Source organism: Corvus cornix, chromosome 5 (genome assembly GCF_000738735.6).
Source record: "Corvus cornix cornix isolate S_Up_H32 chromosome 5, ASM73873v5, whole genome shotgun sequence".
In the NCBI taxonomy this organism is placed as follows: domain Eukaryota; kingdom Metazoa; phylum Chordata; class Aves; order Passeriformes; family Corvidae; genus Corvus; species Corvus cornix.
Window position 1 is genome coordinate 37,919,020 of NC_046335.1, and position 15,133 is coordinate 37,934,152.

A 15,133-nucleotide genomic window follows, 5' to 3' on the forward strand; every position below is an offset into this window, starting at 1 on the left:
GTCCATCACTGAGTCTAGGATCTTCTGTCCAAGTACACTTTGTCTGTCAGTGAAATTGGCTGTAATGACTGCCTTTCCTTCCTCTCAGATGTCTTACCTAACCTCTCAGGTAAATGACATCTTCCCGGGGTAGGTGAATAGGGTTGTTACGTGCGATAGAAGGAACCCTTCCAGCTTTTTGCCAAAATTGAGTAGGGTGTTACTGTTGTTTTGTATCTTATTTGTCTCAGGCATCACCGATGGCAGTGGAAGTATTTTCCAAGTAGCTTAGGGCTCTGTTCATGGTAATCTGCTGCTGGATCTTATGCTTGTTAATGAGAAACAAGAGGAATATCCCAAAGGTGTTTGTGGGGAGGGGGTGTGGGGTTTGAGTGCTTCAAATATTTTGCTTAAGTTTTAGTTTTATCAGGACAAATGTCTCTAGCAGAGCTTGTGCTATGACTGTACTATGTTTGTGGGTCCCACGATACTCAGGATATTTCCAAAGTATACAAGCAGCTTGAAGTGTGTGAGGAGACGAGTGGGTGGAACAGACTTTACAGAAAGCCCTGAGGGAAGTAAATACTGAAGCTACAGCAGTGCTTAGCAAAGACTGGGAGATAGAGAACTGAGCAACATCTCAAAAGACAGAGAACATAAGCTGGGAGGAGCAGACTCTAGTTGTCAAAAGCCCTTTCCATAGCAGAATTTCTTTTAATATAGTGAAATAGATTTGTTTGCGATATATGATTGTTTATTAGCATGGATTTTTCAAAAGGCAACACTTTCATAAGACTGGCTAAACTTTGGCCACATAATTCCCAGTCTTTTTGAGGATTTCATCCTGTTATTGAAGACATCTTGCTTATCAAGGCAGGGCCTGTGTCTTATATGCAGTTCAGAATCAACATTTCCAACATTAATGTCCCTACATATTTGGAAGCAGAGGCAGGAAAAAATCTGGTGTTTGACAATTGGTCTGTGGAGACCCCAAATCTGTCATCAGTACAGCATGTGTCTGCTGCAGCATAATGCTGTTCTGTTCTAAAATTACCCTTCCTTGGAACCCCTTGAATGACTGTCTTTAGTAACATAATGAAAGATGGAAGGATGCAGCATTTTCATGCTATGAAACATTTCACAGCATTTTACTCACTGTGTGATGCATTGTCATCTATACTAAAATGAAAATTGTTATAGCAGTTTAAAATCAGACCAGATATTGCTGAAAAACTATATGCAATAGTGAGGGAAACATATGAACATATGCTCATGTTTGGGGGGTTTTCCTTTTTATAGATACTGATGCAAGTTCTCATAATATTATTGTTCAAATTAGTTCTGCTGAGAATATCTTAGATGTTATCAATGGTGCGTCTGTACATCCCTGTATGAACTGCAATTCATGTGAATAAGATTTCTGTCTCCTCTGACATGATTTGACATTTTTATATTGCTGAACTCATAACCCAAATGGCCAAGGTTTGAAAGCAATTTATTTTGCATCTTGCTGCCTGTGAACACCTTTTGAAAACAAATACATTTGTTTTTGCCAACTTTTTCACAATTTCTAGAAAAGGCCAGCGATAATCTTAGATACAAACTACTGCATGCTTAGTTTGGGACTTGTGTGTTTTCACATGCACAGGTTAAATAAATAAAATAGCTGCTGTTGGTATGAATTGTTCCAGAGACATCAGGATGGTACTGCACTGATGCATTGCAATGAAGGTGAGAGTAATATAGCAGGGCTTTGTCATATATATGCTCATGCTTTATTATATGGGAGCATAGTTTTGTATGGCAACATCAAACACATCCCCTCTTCTTTTTATTTTGGTATAGCTGCTGTCTGCTGTTCTGGATCACATGAAGAAAACTCTTCTGCATCAAATCCAACTCAGAAGCTCTCCCTGATAAAAAATAGGATGGTTTCATTGCATCAGCCTTCTAAACCAGGTACCACAAGTCCTCTTCCTTACATCCTCCTTATCTCTCCTTCAGAATCTAGGTGTAAGATAGATGCTGGCAGTCACAAGCACCTCTCCCCAGAAAGTTATGACACTGTATTTCTGACTGGAACTAGAGCAATGACTCAGAAAGGCCGCTGTAAACTTAAGGCAATTCCTTATTTCTGTATGAAACAAAAACAAATAAACAAACAAACAAAACCCAACAAACAAAAACAAAAACCAAAACAAACAACAAAAAAACCCCAAAACCAAAACACCCAAACAAAGCACGCAAACCAAACCATAAAGAACCCCAAACAGCCCTCCACAAAAGAAACATAACTCCCTTCCCACTCAATAAGCCAAAAAAACCCAAAACCCAACACAGCAGGAAAAGGGAAAAGAAAGAAAAAGGAAAGAAAAATAAAATCATCAGCACACTGAAATCCACCAGATTTGGGGTTGGGAGTTCTTGAAATAAAAGCTAATTAGTGGAGCTGCTTTCCCACCCCTCTAGAACAAACTATCTTCTTTGATATTGAATGAAATTTTTTTCCAAATGGAGTTTTATTTTCACGGCATTGTGAAAACCAAGTGAGCTGTGAGGATTTTTAACTTGTGTTCGCTGCCTCTTGTCCTGTCAGTGGGCACTACTGAGAATGTGCAGCTTCCTCTTCATTCCCTCTCATCCATGTGTTTGCACACATTGATAAAATCCTCCATACCGTACTTTTCTACAGACTGGACAGCCCCAGCTGTGTCAGCCTCTCCTCTTGTGAAAGATGTTCCAGTCCCTCAGTCATCTTTGTGGACTTGTGCTGGACTTGTTCCTCTAAGTCTGTGTGTCTCTTGTATTAAGGAGCCCAGAGCTGGGCACAGCACTCCAGATGTAGTCTCACCAGTGCTGAGTAGAGAGGAAGGATCACCTCTCTTGGTCTGCTGGCAGTGCTCTTCCTAACGCAGCCCAGAAAGCTGTTGGCTGCCTTTGTTGTAAGGGTGCAGGGCTTGCTCACAGGGAGCTAGCTGTTCACCACTCTCCCAAGTCCTTCCCTTCAGCTGCTTTCCAGCCAGTCAGCCCCCAGCACAAACTGGTCTATGGGGTTATGCGTCCCGAGGTGCAGGATTTAGCTTTTCCTTCAAGGGATTCCTATCAGCCCAATCCCCAGCCTGTTGAGGCCGCTCTGCATGGCAGCACAGCCCTATATGTGTCAGCTGCTCTTTTCTTTCTGTAACCTCTGTGAACTTGCTGCGGGTGCACTCTGTCTCCTTGTTCAGGTTGTTAATGAAGATGCTAAACAATAAAGAAAGACCTCTGGGGATTAGAAAAGCCACACGTTCCTCCCAGGAAGTGGCAAGGTGATCTAGAGGAATGTTCCTTATAGTAACATCTTGCAGATGGTATCTAATTCTTTGAAGTCCTTTCTGGCATACCCTGGACTGTCCATGAGCTTTTTTCGATCTAATCTTCAGAGCATTTTTGTCATATCTTAAAATATGTCCTTTGCTGATTGTAGTAATACAGCTATATTTCTCTCTTATACCTTTTCTTTCTTTTAATTTGTCACGTTTTTCCTTTTTGCTGACTTGTACTTGAGGTTCTCCAGGTTCATGAGCAAAGCTGGATATGAAACATGTGTAAGGTGGTACATAGTGGAGTTAGAGGTTTCAGCTTTCAGTGCTCTCTTTCACGGTGCCCATGAGTGTACCCAGTTTTTTTACTCTGTGGTTTGTGCTAAAAACCAGCTTATTGTTGATCCATCACAATACAATTTCTTCAGCCTCAGGTTGTGGTGGACAGGCCTTATAAAGCCCAGAGAGTTGGGAATTAGGTGCTTTTCAAGGGGAAAGTTGTGCTCACCTATCTCAGTTGTGAACCACCTTGTCACATGAGACACACTCAAAGGATTAAGTCTGCATTGGTACAGTCCTTGTCACTGCAAGCTGAGGTATTAGTAAGGTTTGATGAAATGATTTTGTCATAAACAAGAGTTTCAAGCAACTGTCTATTTGGAAAAGGAATTTCTTCTTTCCTAAGTTTTCACTTTTCTCTTTCACTGTTATGCTGTTGTAAGAGAAATTGCTTTCTGGGTTTTATGACCAACTAAAAAAATTATCTGATAAAAATATTACTTCTACTGACAATAAGTCTGTGGATACTTAGTTAACCTGTCAAACTTCAATAAATTTGAAACAGCACAGAGGGTCTGCATCAGGACTCTGCTTTGTTTCACACAGCTGTGGAGTTTCTGAGCTATTGAGATCCCTAAAGCTGTTTAACTGGATCATCAAACTATAGCCTGGAGCTGTGCACAGACATTTTTTCCTAGATCCATCAGAGCGAGGAGAATGGCTGTTGACCTCGTTCCTGTGTGCTGCTGGAATCTGGCATTGTATACACACACACATATACACAATTTGCCAGTTCATCTGCTTGTGGCTTCCATGTGAAAATGATGGGCTGGACACTGCCCAGACCCTTCCTATGCTGTATGCGTTTGATGAATTGGGCTAAGAAGATATTTGGATGGTTGGCCCAGGTGTCAGTTTTAGAGAGGCAGCAAACTCCAGTATGAGCAGGCCAGAAAGAGTTGGGGAGTGTCCAAAGGAATGGAGGAGGAGAAGTGTTTGGGTGGGAGACCACAGCCTGCGCCAAACCACAGTTATGTGCAACTCTGTAACATCCGTGTTTCTCTTACCCTGGCACACTGAAAGTTGTTTTATAAAAGTGAACTTAGAATTAGCTTCAGTAATTAGGAGAAAATTTGTTCGCTTTTGCTGTTGCATTCAAAAGATGCTTCCATTTCTTCTTTTTTCTGAAAGTTTAGTTGAAGTACCGGCAAACTTATGGAGGCTCTTATGTTTCTATTTTTGCTCCACCTGTGCAGCTACACTTCCTTGTTATATCCCTGACCTTAATTCTGTCCTTCCTACCTACCTGTTCTCCACAGGAACAGGGCTACCAAAGGGATAACTTTGTGTCATTCATGGTTGCAAGGTTTGAATACCCTCTGAACATCAGGATCCTAAACATGAATGTTTAGTCTCATTATTTCTCATTTGGCCTGGGGACATTCCAGTTATTACTGTAATATTATTATTACTACTGAAAATAAATATAATGCAAATTAATATCAGCTCTATTCAGCTCCACTCTGTGTGGGAGAGCTTTGTGCAGCTAACATCCCTTCAGGGAGTTTATATTAGATTGATGAGACAACAGTGAATTCTTGTCTGGTTTATAATATGCTGATTATGAAAAATTCTGGCCAAGATGATCTAGAGTTTTTAATGCTTCAAGCAGACTCTGGAGTTTGTTAAGAAGGTATTCTTATCCATCCTGCTAGAGGAAAGCAAAACTGTTTAAAAAAGATTAAAAAAAAAAATCATGTTAAGCTTGCATTGCTCACCTATTTGGCTTGAGACCCTGTCAGGCTCTTTCTATTGCTAAGAGAGGATTGACCTTTAGATTATCAGTTCTTTCTCTCTGCCAAAATGCTAAATCCATACAGTTTCAATATCCTTGTTGATATTATTGGTATTATTCTCATTTGTGACTTTGAGTACTCATGGCCTAGACTTTCCACTGATACAAATTCACTGTTGATACCAGTGGGAGGAATCTGACTTACATCTGCCAAGAATTTGCAGGTTAGTTTTCATTCTTACATGTTCCTTGACCTGCTCTGGGAGAGATTCTGTTGTTATTGACCAGGACAAAATTTCTTTTTTCTCTTCAGTTCTTCCATTTTTTGGGAGATATAGCCACCATACACTGCACATCTAATCACTCACGTGCCCCTGTTACCTCTGCTCCCTGAGCTGGGATAGGCCTCACTGAAACCTTTGGTTTCTCACAACAGAAGTCTCTTGTATCATCGGCTCAAGCTGTTCATGGGTGACTTCCACAGACAGTTTTGGCAAACCAGACTGGGTGTTATCTTCCATTGGAGTCCTGGTGTCCCAGGAGAGGCAGCAGATGCTTCTGGAAAACAGTTCCTCCCATGGAGATGTTGAAGGTAGGCAGAGCTGCAGTTCCCCTCGAATGGACACCTTCCTTTGCCCAGCTCCGGCTGCAGCTGTGGGTGGCAGCAGCAGGAGTCAGCAGGCTGAGGCTTCAGGCCCATGTCACTAAAAGTACCACCATGAGCTGGTTCTGGTGCAGAGCTCCCAAAGGCACAGTCAGCACCTGAGAGTCAGTAAGAGCCAAGTAATGCATGTGTGCTGCCTCGGTCATGTATGGATGTACTCTAAACAGCTGGCCCCTTTATATACTCATTTCCTATCTCCCCATTTTGGGATAAGCTACTTTTACTTACAGAGACTGGATTTTTCTTAGGAAACTAAATCCTATACAAGCCATAACTGGCTCCACATGCCTGCTGTCTGACTGGCAAGGTCTTGAGCTTTTGTTTTGTTGGACATGTCTTCATCCTTTTTTTGGTTCCTTCTGTTCTCATTTCTTCTATAATTTCCTTACTTAGACCCTTAATTTTTACTTGATTATCTTTTTTTTTGTTTGTTTTGCACATAGTTATTTCTTTATTCTCATGACTCCTTTCTTCAAACTCCTTATCCATTTTCCTTTTATTATCTCTCTTCCATCCATGCTGTGTGTCTCTTGTTTTGTTGTGGGTTTTTTCTCTTTACAGGGGACATTTTCGTCCTGAACACCAGTAGACTCCCAGATAGATGTGAGTTCAGCCTGCAAAGCCCTATCCTGCCTGGGAGCTTGGATTCTTGCTTGCTGGAACTGGCCATATGTTCCCAGGATGCTGTTACTCTCCTCCAGAGATTCACAGTTGAAATCAGATATGTGGAGACAAACAAAAATACAATAATTTCTCTGAGAGTTGGCCATGAGGAGAATTCTGGGTAAGACAATCAATTTTCAACTGTTGAGCCTTTGAATTGCAAGGTAGAGTGGAGTTCCTCCAGGCTGCTGTTTATCAGTGTCTTTTGCCTTCTTGAAGTCATTATTGCTATTACAGCAGAAAATAAAGGTATAACTAACTGTCAGGACTGAAGCATGCAGCCTCCTGACAGGATGCCTGTAAAAGACACAGGTTTTGTGTGTCCCCTTTGCAAAAAACACACTAGCTTAGATCTCACTCTTCTTCCCTCACATTTAGAAGAGTGAAGAGTGATTAATGCTTTCACCAGTTCAAGGACTGCAGCTGTAAAATGCATTCAGTCCAAAAACTGCCTTGGTAACATGACTGATGTCTCTATGGATTCAGTGGGTCCTATCATTGCTACAAGGGTCACAGCTCTCATTTTGAGGTGGGGTTAATTTTACCTCTTTAGTAATTTCCTCCTTTCTAGTAGGTTCAAGAGCATCCACTTCTGCTCCATTTGTAAAGTTCAGGGAGGGAAAAAACTGAGGCTAGAGGTAAGAAGAGGTGAAGGAAAACAAAAGAAGGTGTAACAACCCCAGATCTTGCCCTGTATTCCCTTTGCTCTTGTCAGTGTTTTACTTTTTCATTCCTGTGTGTAGCAGAATGCAGTAAGGAAGTGAAATGGGTAAAGGGAACAAATCACAACAGGAAAAAGAAAGAGAAACGTCCACGTGTCATCTAATTTTGCCATTTTCCATGTGCTTATTTTTCCTTTGCTGCAATCCGACTTATAAGAGCCTGGGTCAGACACGTAACAGAGTTTTTTATTTCCATCACCTGACTGACTCCCATGGAGAACTTAAGCAATAGATCCCAGTTCTTGTTTTCTTTGAATTCTTTGGCACTCCCCAGGCTGCCATGGAGATCTGTAGCCAAGACTCCCAGTCAGCCAAAGATAGCAGAGTTTGACTAAAAAAACTTATTTTTCCTTCTTTCAGATCTTTCTCTCTCTTTCTCTCTGATTTTTAGCTGTTGCTCAGTTCGTTCCTTGCTGTTCCTTCCCCATCTTCTTGCCAATTTCACTGGGAATCTGTTGCATTTTCTGGGATTAGTTTCTAATATCATTTTTTACCTACTCAAAGCTGCCTTTGCCGCTTTTTGTACATTTGACAGGCCTCTGCAGCTGTGACTCCATTCCCCTATGTAAACTCATAAAGTACCCTTTTTCTGCACCTTACCGGTCAGACCAGGTTTTGCTGATAATCACTGCAGCATCTCTGGAATGGATCATGGGTGTTGTTTAGCAGCTTCTTTGAGCACTGCAAAACAATTCTATGTGAAGTCAAGATTATCATCTCTCTAAAAGTGATGGCATTTAGATTTATTAGAATGAAGTTAGCTTTACTGGAAGTTGGCATAGACACTGGTATTACTTTTTCTTAGTGAAATGAAGCACTGGTAAGCTCAGAGAGTTTACTCTTAAGATTTTCAACAAGGGAGGTGATCAACTCCTGTTTGAAATCAAGATAGAAAGGAGGGATAGAAAAGAGATAAAACAAAGTTAGGAACCATGTTGGTCAAATACCCTTCCTTTTCCCCCTCATTACAGGGAAACATTAAAATCTCAGTACAATTAAAAAAACCTGACCATGCAGGCAGAACAGAATTTATTTCTAACACAGTGATTGACCCGCTTCTTGCTAGGCAGGTAGCCTGAAATGAACATTCTCTCCATGATTAAGATTTTAACAACATTGGTTGTTAAGGAGAGACCACCCTGAAGTGTTCCCACTTTACAGGGACTTTCCACAGGGAGGAGGAGTTCTACAAGCTTTTCTGTGTTAACCAAACACTGATGCACAATTTAGAGCAGAACAAGGAGGACAATGAGCAGCGACCTTGAGATAGGTGCCTATGTGTGGTTCATAGTGTAACCAGAGAAAATTACTACCAAGGGATTGTGTTCAGGTCACAGTAGAAACTTGGACATAGTAAAAAGGCTAGGTGTCACTTTTTTCGGATAATCAGACACTCCAGGAAATCATGCTTCGGCCCTTTTTGTCACCTCTCAATTCCATGACCAAGCTATACCTCATCATAAACTCCAGCTGTGCCAGACTACTTCAGTGAACTGTCCTCTTTCTGGACCTAGACATTTTCTACAGATGGTGTTTTCTCCTTCAGGATCCATCAGCTACATAGCTCCCAAAAGCTTAGATATATGTCACGTGTAAGAGAAAGCTTCTGTCCTGTTCACCTCACCAACTAGTAGGATTTATCATTAAATTGGTAGTATTGAAGCTGCCACTATTTTGTCACACATAAGCCTTAGTGAAAGAACAAAGAAACAGATGGACTTTCAGCACCACGTTCTCTGAACACGTCGGGCAAAGTCACAAAGTGACAGTGTTTACTGTTATATACCACACCTATAGATCATGTGTATTCTGAGTTATTACCATTAAAAGGAGAACTGCTGAGGGAGTGAGGTGTTTGAAATTCTATGTATTACAAAAAAGATATAAAATTCTATTTCTCATTATGTCAGTAAAGCTCAAACATCAGGAGCCCATAGCCTTGCTTGCAAGGCCAAGCCTTCTTTGTCTGGCACTTAACTCAAAAAACTGTCTTCACTTTCTCAGGGTTATGGTTATGATGCTTATTCAGGTCACATCTAATATATTTTTCACCTTTTTCTTTAAACTTTTTTTAAAAAATGTTTTCACTATTTTGCTTATCCCACCTTTTCATCTTTATGACACAGACCCAGAATCAGCCACAGTTGAAAATTCTTGAGTCCTTTGTGGTTTTGAGTGGTTTCACATGCTTGTGTTTGTTGTGGACCACAATTATTTTAGTGTTCTCAGCTAAAACTTTTTCAGTAAGAAGCTAGTTTCTCTCAACTCTAAGTACTCACACTTCAGTGACAATTAAAATGCATCATTTGGGGCAGGGATAATATTTTCCCTTTCTGCAGTCAATAAGCCAAGCTGATTTTGTTCTATTTTCATTCTAAAATGGCCACAGTACTCTTGGTAGATCAGAAAGCAAAAAGTTCATTGCCATGTGCACACATGGGTTTTCAGGTAGCCAACCTCACAAAACTGTTTATTGCTTAGTTTTTTGTGTCTTCCCCCCCTTTTTCTTGGAGGAGTGGTGGTGATAAAATACTCCACCATCTTCTGAGACACTTGTAGTAACTTGCCATCTTTGACACTTATACTCTACTAATGTGATTGTTTTCATCCACTAAAGTTATTTAACTTCTACTGTACAGATGACAAGGGAGAAGCCTGGTAAGTGTTCTCAGAAAATATCTAAATGCTTGCTGACAACAATGAGCACAGCCATTTCAATTAAAAAAATGTATCTACAAAGGGTGAGGCTGTCCAGCTGCTATATAAGACTATGATTTTTGAACACTAATATGGGAGCATGATTTAGTTAGAGCCTCTTTTGCCTCTCTTGAACTTGCACCCAAAGATACATTGTGTCAAAGAATAACCCTCTAACATTTTGGTGAAGGCTGGAGGGGTAGGCATGTATTTTGCTCAGTTTCCTTTTAAGTCCAGTGGTCAGCACTGGATGTTTGTGAGGACTTGCAGACAACAGCTTCCTGTGTGTATAAAAGTGATGCAAAACTTCTAATTTTCATGTTCACTGATTGAGTCTAGAAGCATCTAGCATATGCAGCTTTGTGCAATAACCCATGCAGTGGGTCCCCCTAATTTAGAAAATGTTTCAGCTTTCATGTTCTGCTTTGTTTAATTTTTCAGTCCTAATGAAGAAACGGTTATTCTTTACATTAAATCTTTCTTAAAATTAATCATCAGTTACCTTTGTTGGATATGAAAAATGACATCATAGAAAGGATTGGTAAGAAGAGGGTGGAAAACATCTGTTCAGCAGAGAAGGCTGAGAGGCTAGTGAAAACCCAAAGTGAACACTACAAATGAAAATTTGAAATTAGATATTTGCAAGGTGAATCTTGAATTCTCTTGCCTTAAGCATTAGATAGCTTGCAACTTCAAACTTTCCATCCATGCAAATTTCTCAAAATTATGTCAGACCCTGATAGTTGTTCCATGCATACAGATCAATTTTAACATCTCTTTTTAGAAGAAGAGTAATATTGCCTCAATACTTGAGATCTGGTTTGACATAAAATCAATAGTAAAGTTATTGCCAAGCTTGGCTTATCTGGAAGCCTGCTGCAATGATCCATCTTCTGCTGGATCAACAGTGGGCTTCATTCCTGATTCCATTAAGAAAATTACATTGGCTCTGACTAGCCTCCATTTCAATGGTGGGACCAAGCAAAGGAGGTGTAATTATTTAGAGCATTAGAAATCTTACTGCAGTTGGATCTAGGGGGTGAGGTTTTCTCTGAAGGGGAATACCTTGATGATTAAGAGACTTCATACACAAAAGCACTCTGTGTGATGCAAAGCTGCTTGTCATTTTTGCAGTCTTTGGATGCTAGACAGCTTTTTCTACAGTGTTATAAATGGAGAAAATGTCAGTAGAGATATTTCAGTGCAGAACTAGGATGTTTTGTGGGACCTTAGTGCTCTGACTCAGAAGAGCTGCCAACTCACAGAAGTAGTGTCTTAAGATGGTGGCCTTGTTCTTCTACCAGATACCACAGCTCTCCCAGCAGAGATGGCAGAATGGACAGTGTGTCTTCCTAACTCATGGCACTTCAGAACTTGGTTTATTGACTTAGATGACCAGTAGTTTTATTTTGATATACCAGTCTATAACCAGCAAGCTCCAAAGTGTCTGGCTGACAAAGCATATAGGATTAAGGTGCAGCAGCTGAACTAGTCATTGTTTTCAGCTGTGGGGCTCCTTAGTTGCTACTACTAAATGTACCACTGACTGTGAATGAGAGGCTGTGTGCCACAGGTTCCTGCACTCAGTGGTGTATTAACACTGGCAATACCATGATGTCTCAGCTGGAGGGTGGGTTGTAACTTGATAGAGATACTAGAACTATGCCTCAGTGCTTGGCAGATCTAGTATGCCTAATAAGTAAATACAAAAGATTTAAAGATTGTCCTTACCCTTATTGGCTCATTGAACCAATTTGATTATGGCCCATTTGTTCTTGTGGTCAACAGGATGCAATGGAGTGATGAAAAAAGCTGTGTTATGTAGCAGAAGTGACTCAGTTCTCGGTTAGTGCTGGATGGTCTTGGATGTTGTCCCACAGTGTGGCAGGGGGAATATATTTATAAGAATATTTATGAGATATATTTATAGGTGATGGATGTTCCTGAAGCTGCACTGTAATACAAAATGAAAGCAAAGCAGCTGTTCTCCTTTGTTGGGAAGTAGAGATGGTGCTGCTGGGATTCAGGGCTGCACATTTCTGAAGATGAATTAAATTATAATGAACTACTGAATATATTATGATGGAACAGGAAATAGAAGAAATAGGGTCTTCTTGATAAGAATAGATCAATTTCACATGAGTTCAGGTTATCTGTGGGTATTCATGCATATGTACAATTGTGAAAGTGAAAGGTGGGTGGATGCCATAGAAGGGATAGTAAAAAAATATCCAAAGGTATATAATTGGTTTGTGAAGGGAAGAATGCAAGAGAGGGTGATAAAAAATTAGTGTTGCTTTGGATTTTTTGCAAGTTGCTGATAAGGTGGTCTGTAATTTTCATATTGAGCCCAGAAGAGATGTGTTTGTAATCTGGGTGTTGCCTTCTTGGTGTTTCTGGTGCAGGACAAGGGCTACATGACCACTTCATGGCAGCTGAAGGCGTTTCCTAAGCAAAAAAGTAATACTGGGAGCAGAGATGATTGACATCTCTTAACAATGTGACCTGGCCTTCTTATTATTCCATTGGCACTGACTTAGGTCGCTTGTCCAGAGTGGCCCCAGTAACATCAGCAGTGTGTAGAATGTGGGTAAAACTATCTCTGTCTGATACTTTCTCAGAAAAGGGCTTAGAGCAAGGATTCTTTTGTCACTATCATGGCTCCAATCAATTTACAAAATAATAGCACATAGATTTAACTGTATTTTTCTGTCTTGTTTACATAACATACAAGAACAGTTTTTGGAGACAAAAATAAAGTAAGAGTATTTTTAAGAATTCTGCTGTATTTTTTAAATGACACTTGGGTACCTTGACTTCCACCAGACTTAATTTGAATGAGGTACTTTGAAGATTCCTTTTTGGTATCTCTCAAGCTTTTGATATCTGACAACCATCTTTAAAATTAGAGTGCATAGGACCATTTGTCTTTCTCCAAACTGCCATGAATGCTGCACAACTGAGAAACCCTTGCAGCCTGGAGATTATGGCATTTGCTGTGCAGTGAAATGTAAGTGGCATGAGTAATCTGCATTTCCTGGAACAACACTTCTCTTCTATCCCTTGCTTTGTGGGTGCACTGTAGTTTGCTAAGGTGGAAAATGAGATAGATAACACACAGATAAAGGTTTTCATTGTTGACACAACCAAGAAACATTCAGGGAGGGCCAGACATTTACTTCCAGAACACACAATGTCAGCGTTGGCTTGAGGAGATCCAGAGACTTGTGCAGCTTCTTGGTTGATCTGTACTTTCAAGAGCAAACAGAACACAACCATGTATATGGAAAGCACATATTGGGGTGTGGCATGTCCAAAATTGGGGATAATTTAAGTCCAATTTAAGAATCATTGGGAATGGTTGGATCTATTCACCATTAGCAATAAGCTCTGCAGCAAAGATAACCTAACATGAGCTTGCTAGGCTGAACATCATCTCTTTTATATTAACACCCATTTGTTATCTTACTATTTACATCCATTGATCCATTTCCCATGCAGATACTATTACCTCTCTTTGGTACAATGCAGAATCTTTATGCTAAAGACTCCATGGATTCCAGTGTGCTCTGTGTATGTCTCCTAACATTCTGCTGTCCTCTAGGATGAAATGGAAATACCTGGTGGCCCAGATTGGACGAATAGAAAGACCTTTCACAATCACCCTGGTGTATTCAAACTGTGGAGCACAGGAGGTTGGAGTAGTGGCAGTGGGCTCCTTGCAACTCAGGAACTGCTTTCATGGTATGCTGCAATACAGACAGGTTTGGAATAATCAAATACATCCTCACCAAAATGGATGAGTGTGATGAGGGATAGTTGGATAGGATTTAAATGAAAGATGAATAACTCAGAATTACAGAACTGATTTAAATGATCCTCTCTGCTTTTCAGCTTTGCTTTGCTTGATCTTCATATGGGAAAAAAGCAAAAACAACTGGACTTATGCTGAATCCAACAACAAGGATGAAAAAGTCTTTACCTAGATTATTTTAGCATTTAGTATTTTTCTCTCTTAAATAATCGAGGACAAAAGACTGCCCTGTGTAACCAAAGCCTTTTGTGTACTTGGGCTTTATCTAACAAACCTATGAAGAAAAGAAATATTTATCTGCCCCTGGTGGGGTCTATTTGCTACTGCCAGGCTGAGAATTTTTATCTAAAATGAAAATAATTGGAATGTAATTATTTCCTCTAAAGTACTGAGTGCTCAGCTAAGATGTCAGTTTTACCTGGAGCTTACAGTTTTGTTCTGAATGTTGTGCAAATGATCCTCAGTGGCTATGCAGAACCTTGCTAATGTCACTGAGGCTTCTTAGAAGTGCAAGAGTCTGTCAGCACAGGCAGCCTTCAGGTTGGGGACATAATCATCTCCATTTCCTGAAGTTTATGAATTAATATAATGTTATTGCTTCCATTTTGCAGACTCTGTAGAAATAACTTGGAATGTAATGTAAAAAGAAAACACTATCATGAGTATGGTTTTGATCATATTAGAGATTTAATTGTAGTCATTATTCTTTTAATTAAACTGATGCTATATTTTTAATGTAATATTTTTTTGACAGTCCTAGAGTTCTGAGGAGATACAAACAGCCTGAAGCACTGTGCTCTCAGTCTCTATATAACCTGGTGCATGTATCTGGCACAACACAGTGTCATGAAAAAATACTGGTTCAGATTCTGTACCTGGATTGATGCAGAGGTGTTCTTTTCTTTTTCTCCTGCAATTGGTTCACTAACTTTTGCTTTTTTTCCAGAGTAGTAATAACCCCAATGGAACTTCTGTGCAGAGCTCTGCTAAAGGGCAGCAGGTCCATAACAGGCCTGTGCACATATGCATCCACAGGACAGGCTGGCTGCATTAAGAGTCGTGCTTTTGGGAGATATCAGACTTAAAAATCGTGTTCAGCCTGGCTGATGGGTACCTGTGCAATCAGTCAAATGCTCCCAGACTATAACTGACTAGACTAGTTAGTGTGCATGAGTAAAGTTTGTGTACAGTGGGCCCACTTGCTGGGGAAGCAGCTAC

At 40.2% G+C, this 15,133-nt stretch overlaps 1 protein-coding gene across 2 annotated transcripts in view; it reads left to right on the forward strand.

Moving 5' to 3' along the window:
- Window positions 1-15,133, forward strand: part of LTK (leukocyte receptor tyrosine kinase) — a 96,055-nt gene that overhangs the window by 39,085 nt on the left and 41,837 nt on the right. For both annotated transcript variants that reach the window (XM_010413829.4, XM_010413820.4), the window contains exons 2-5: window positions 1,825-1,938; window positions 5,792-5,947; window positions 6,581-6,803; window positions 13,706-13,845. In XM_010413829.4, coding sequence (XP_010412131.1) covers window positions 1,825-1,938; window positions 5,792-5,947; window positions 6,581-6,803; window positions 13,706-13,845 — 633 coding nt within the window. The remainder of the gene's footprint in view (window positions 1-1,824; window positions 1,939-5,791; window positions 5,948-6,580; window positions 6,804-13,705; window positions 13,846-15,133) is intronic.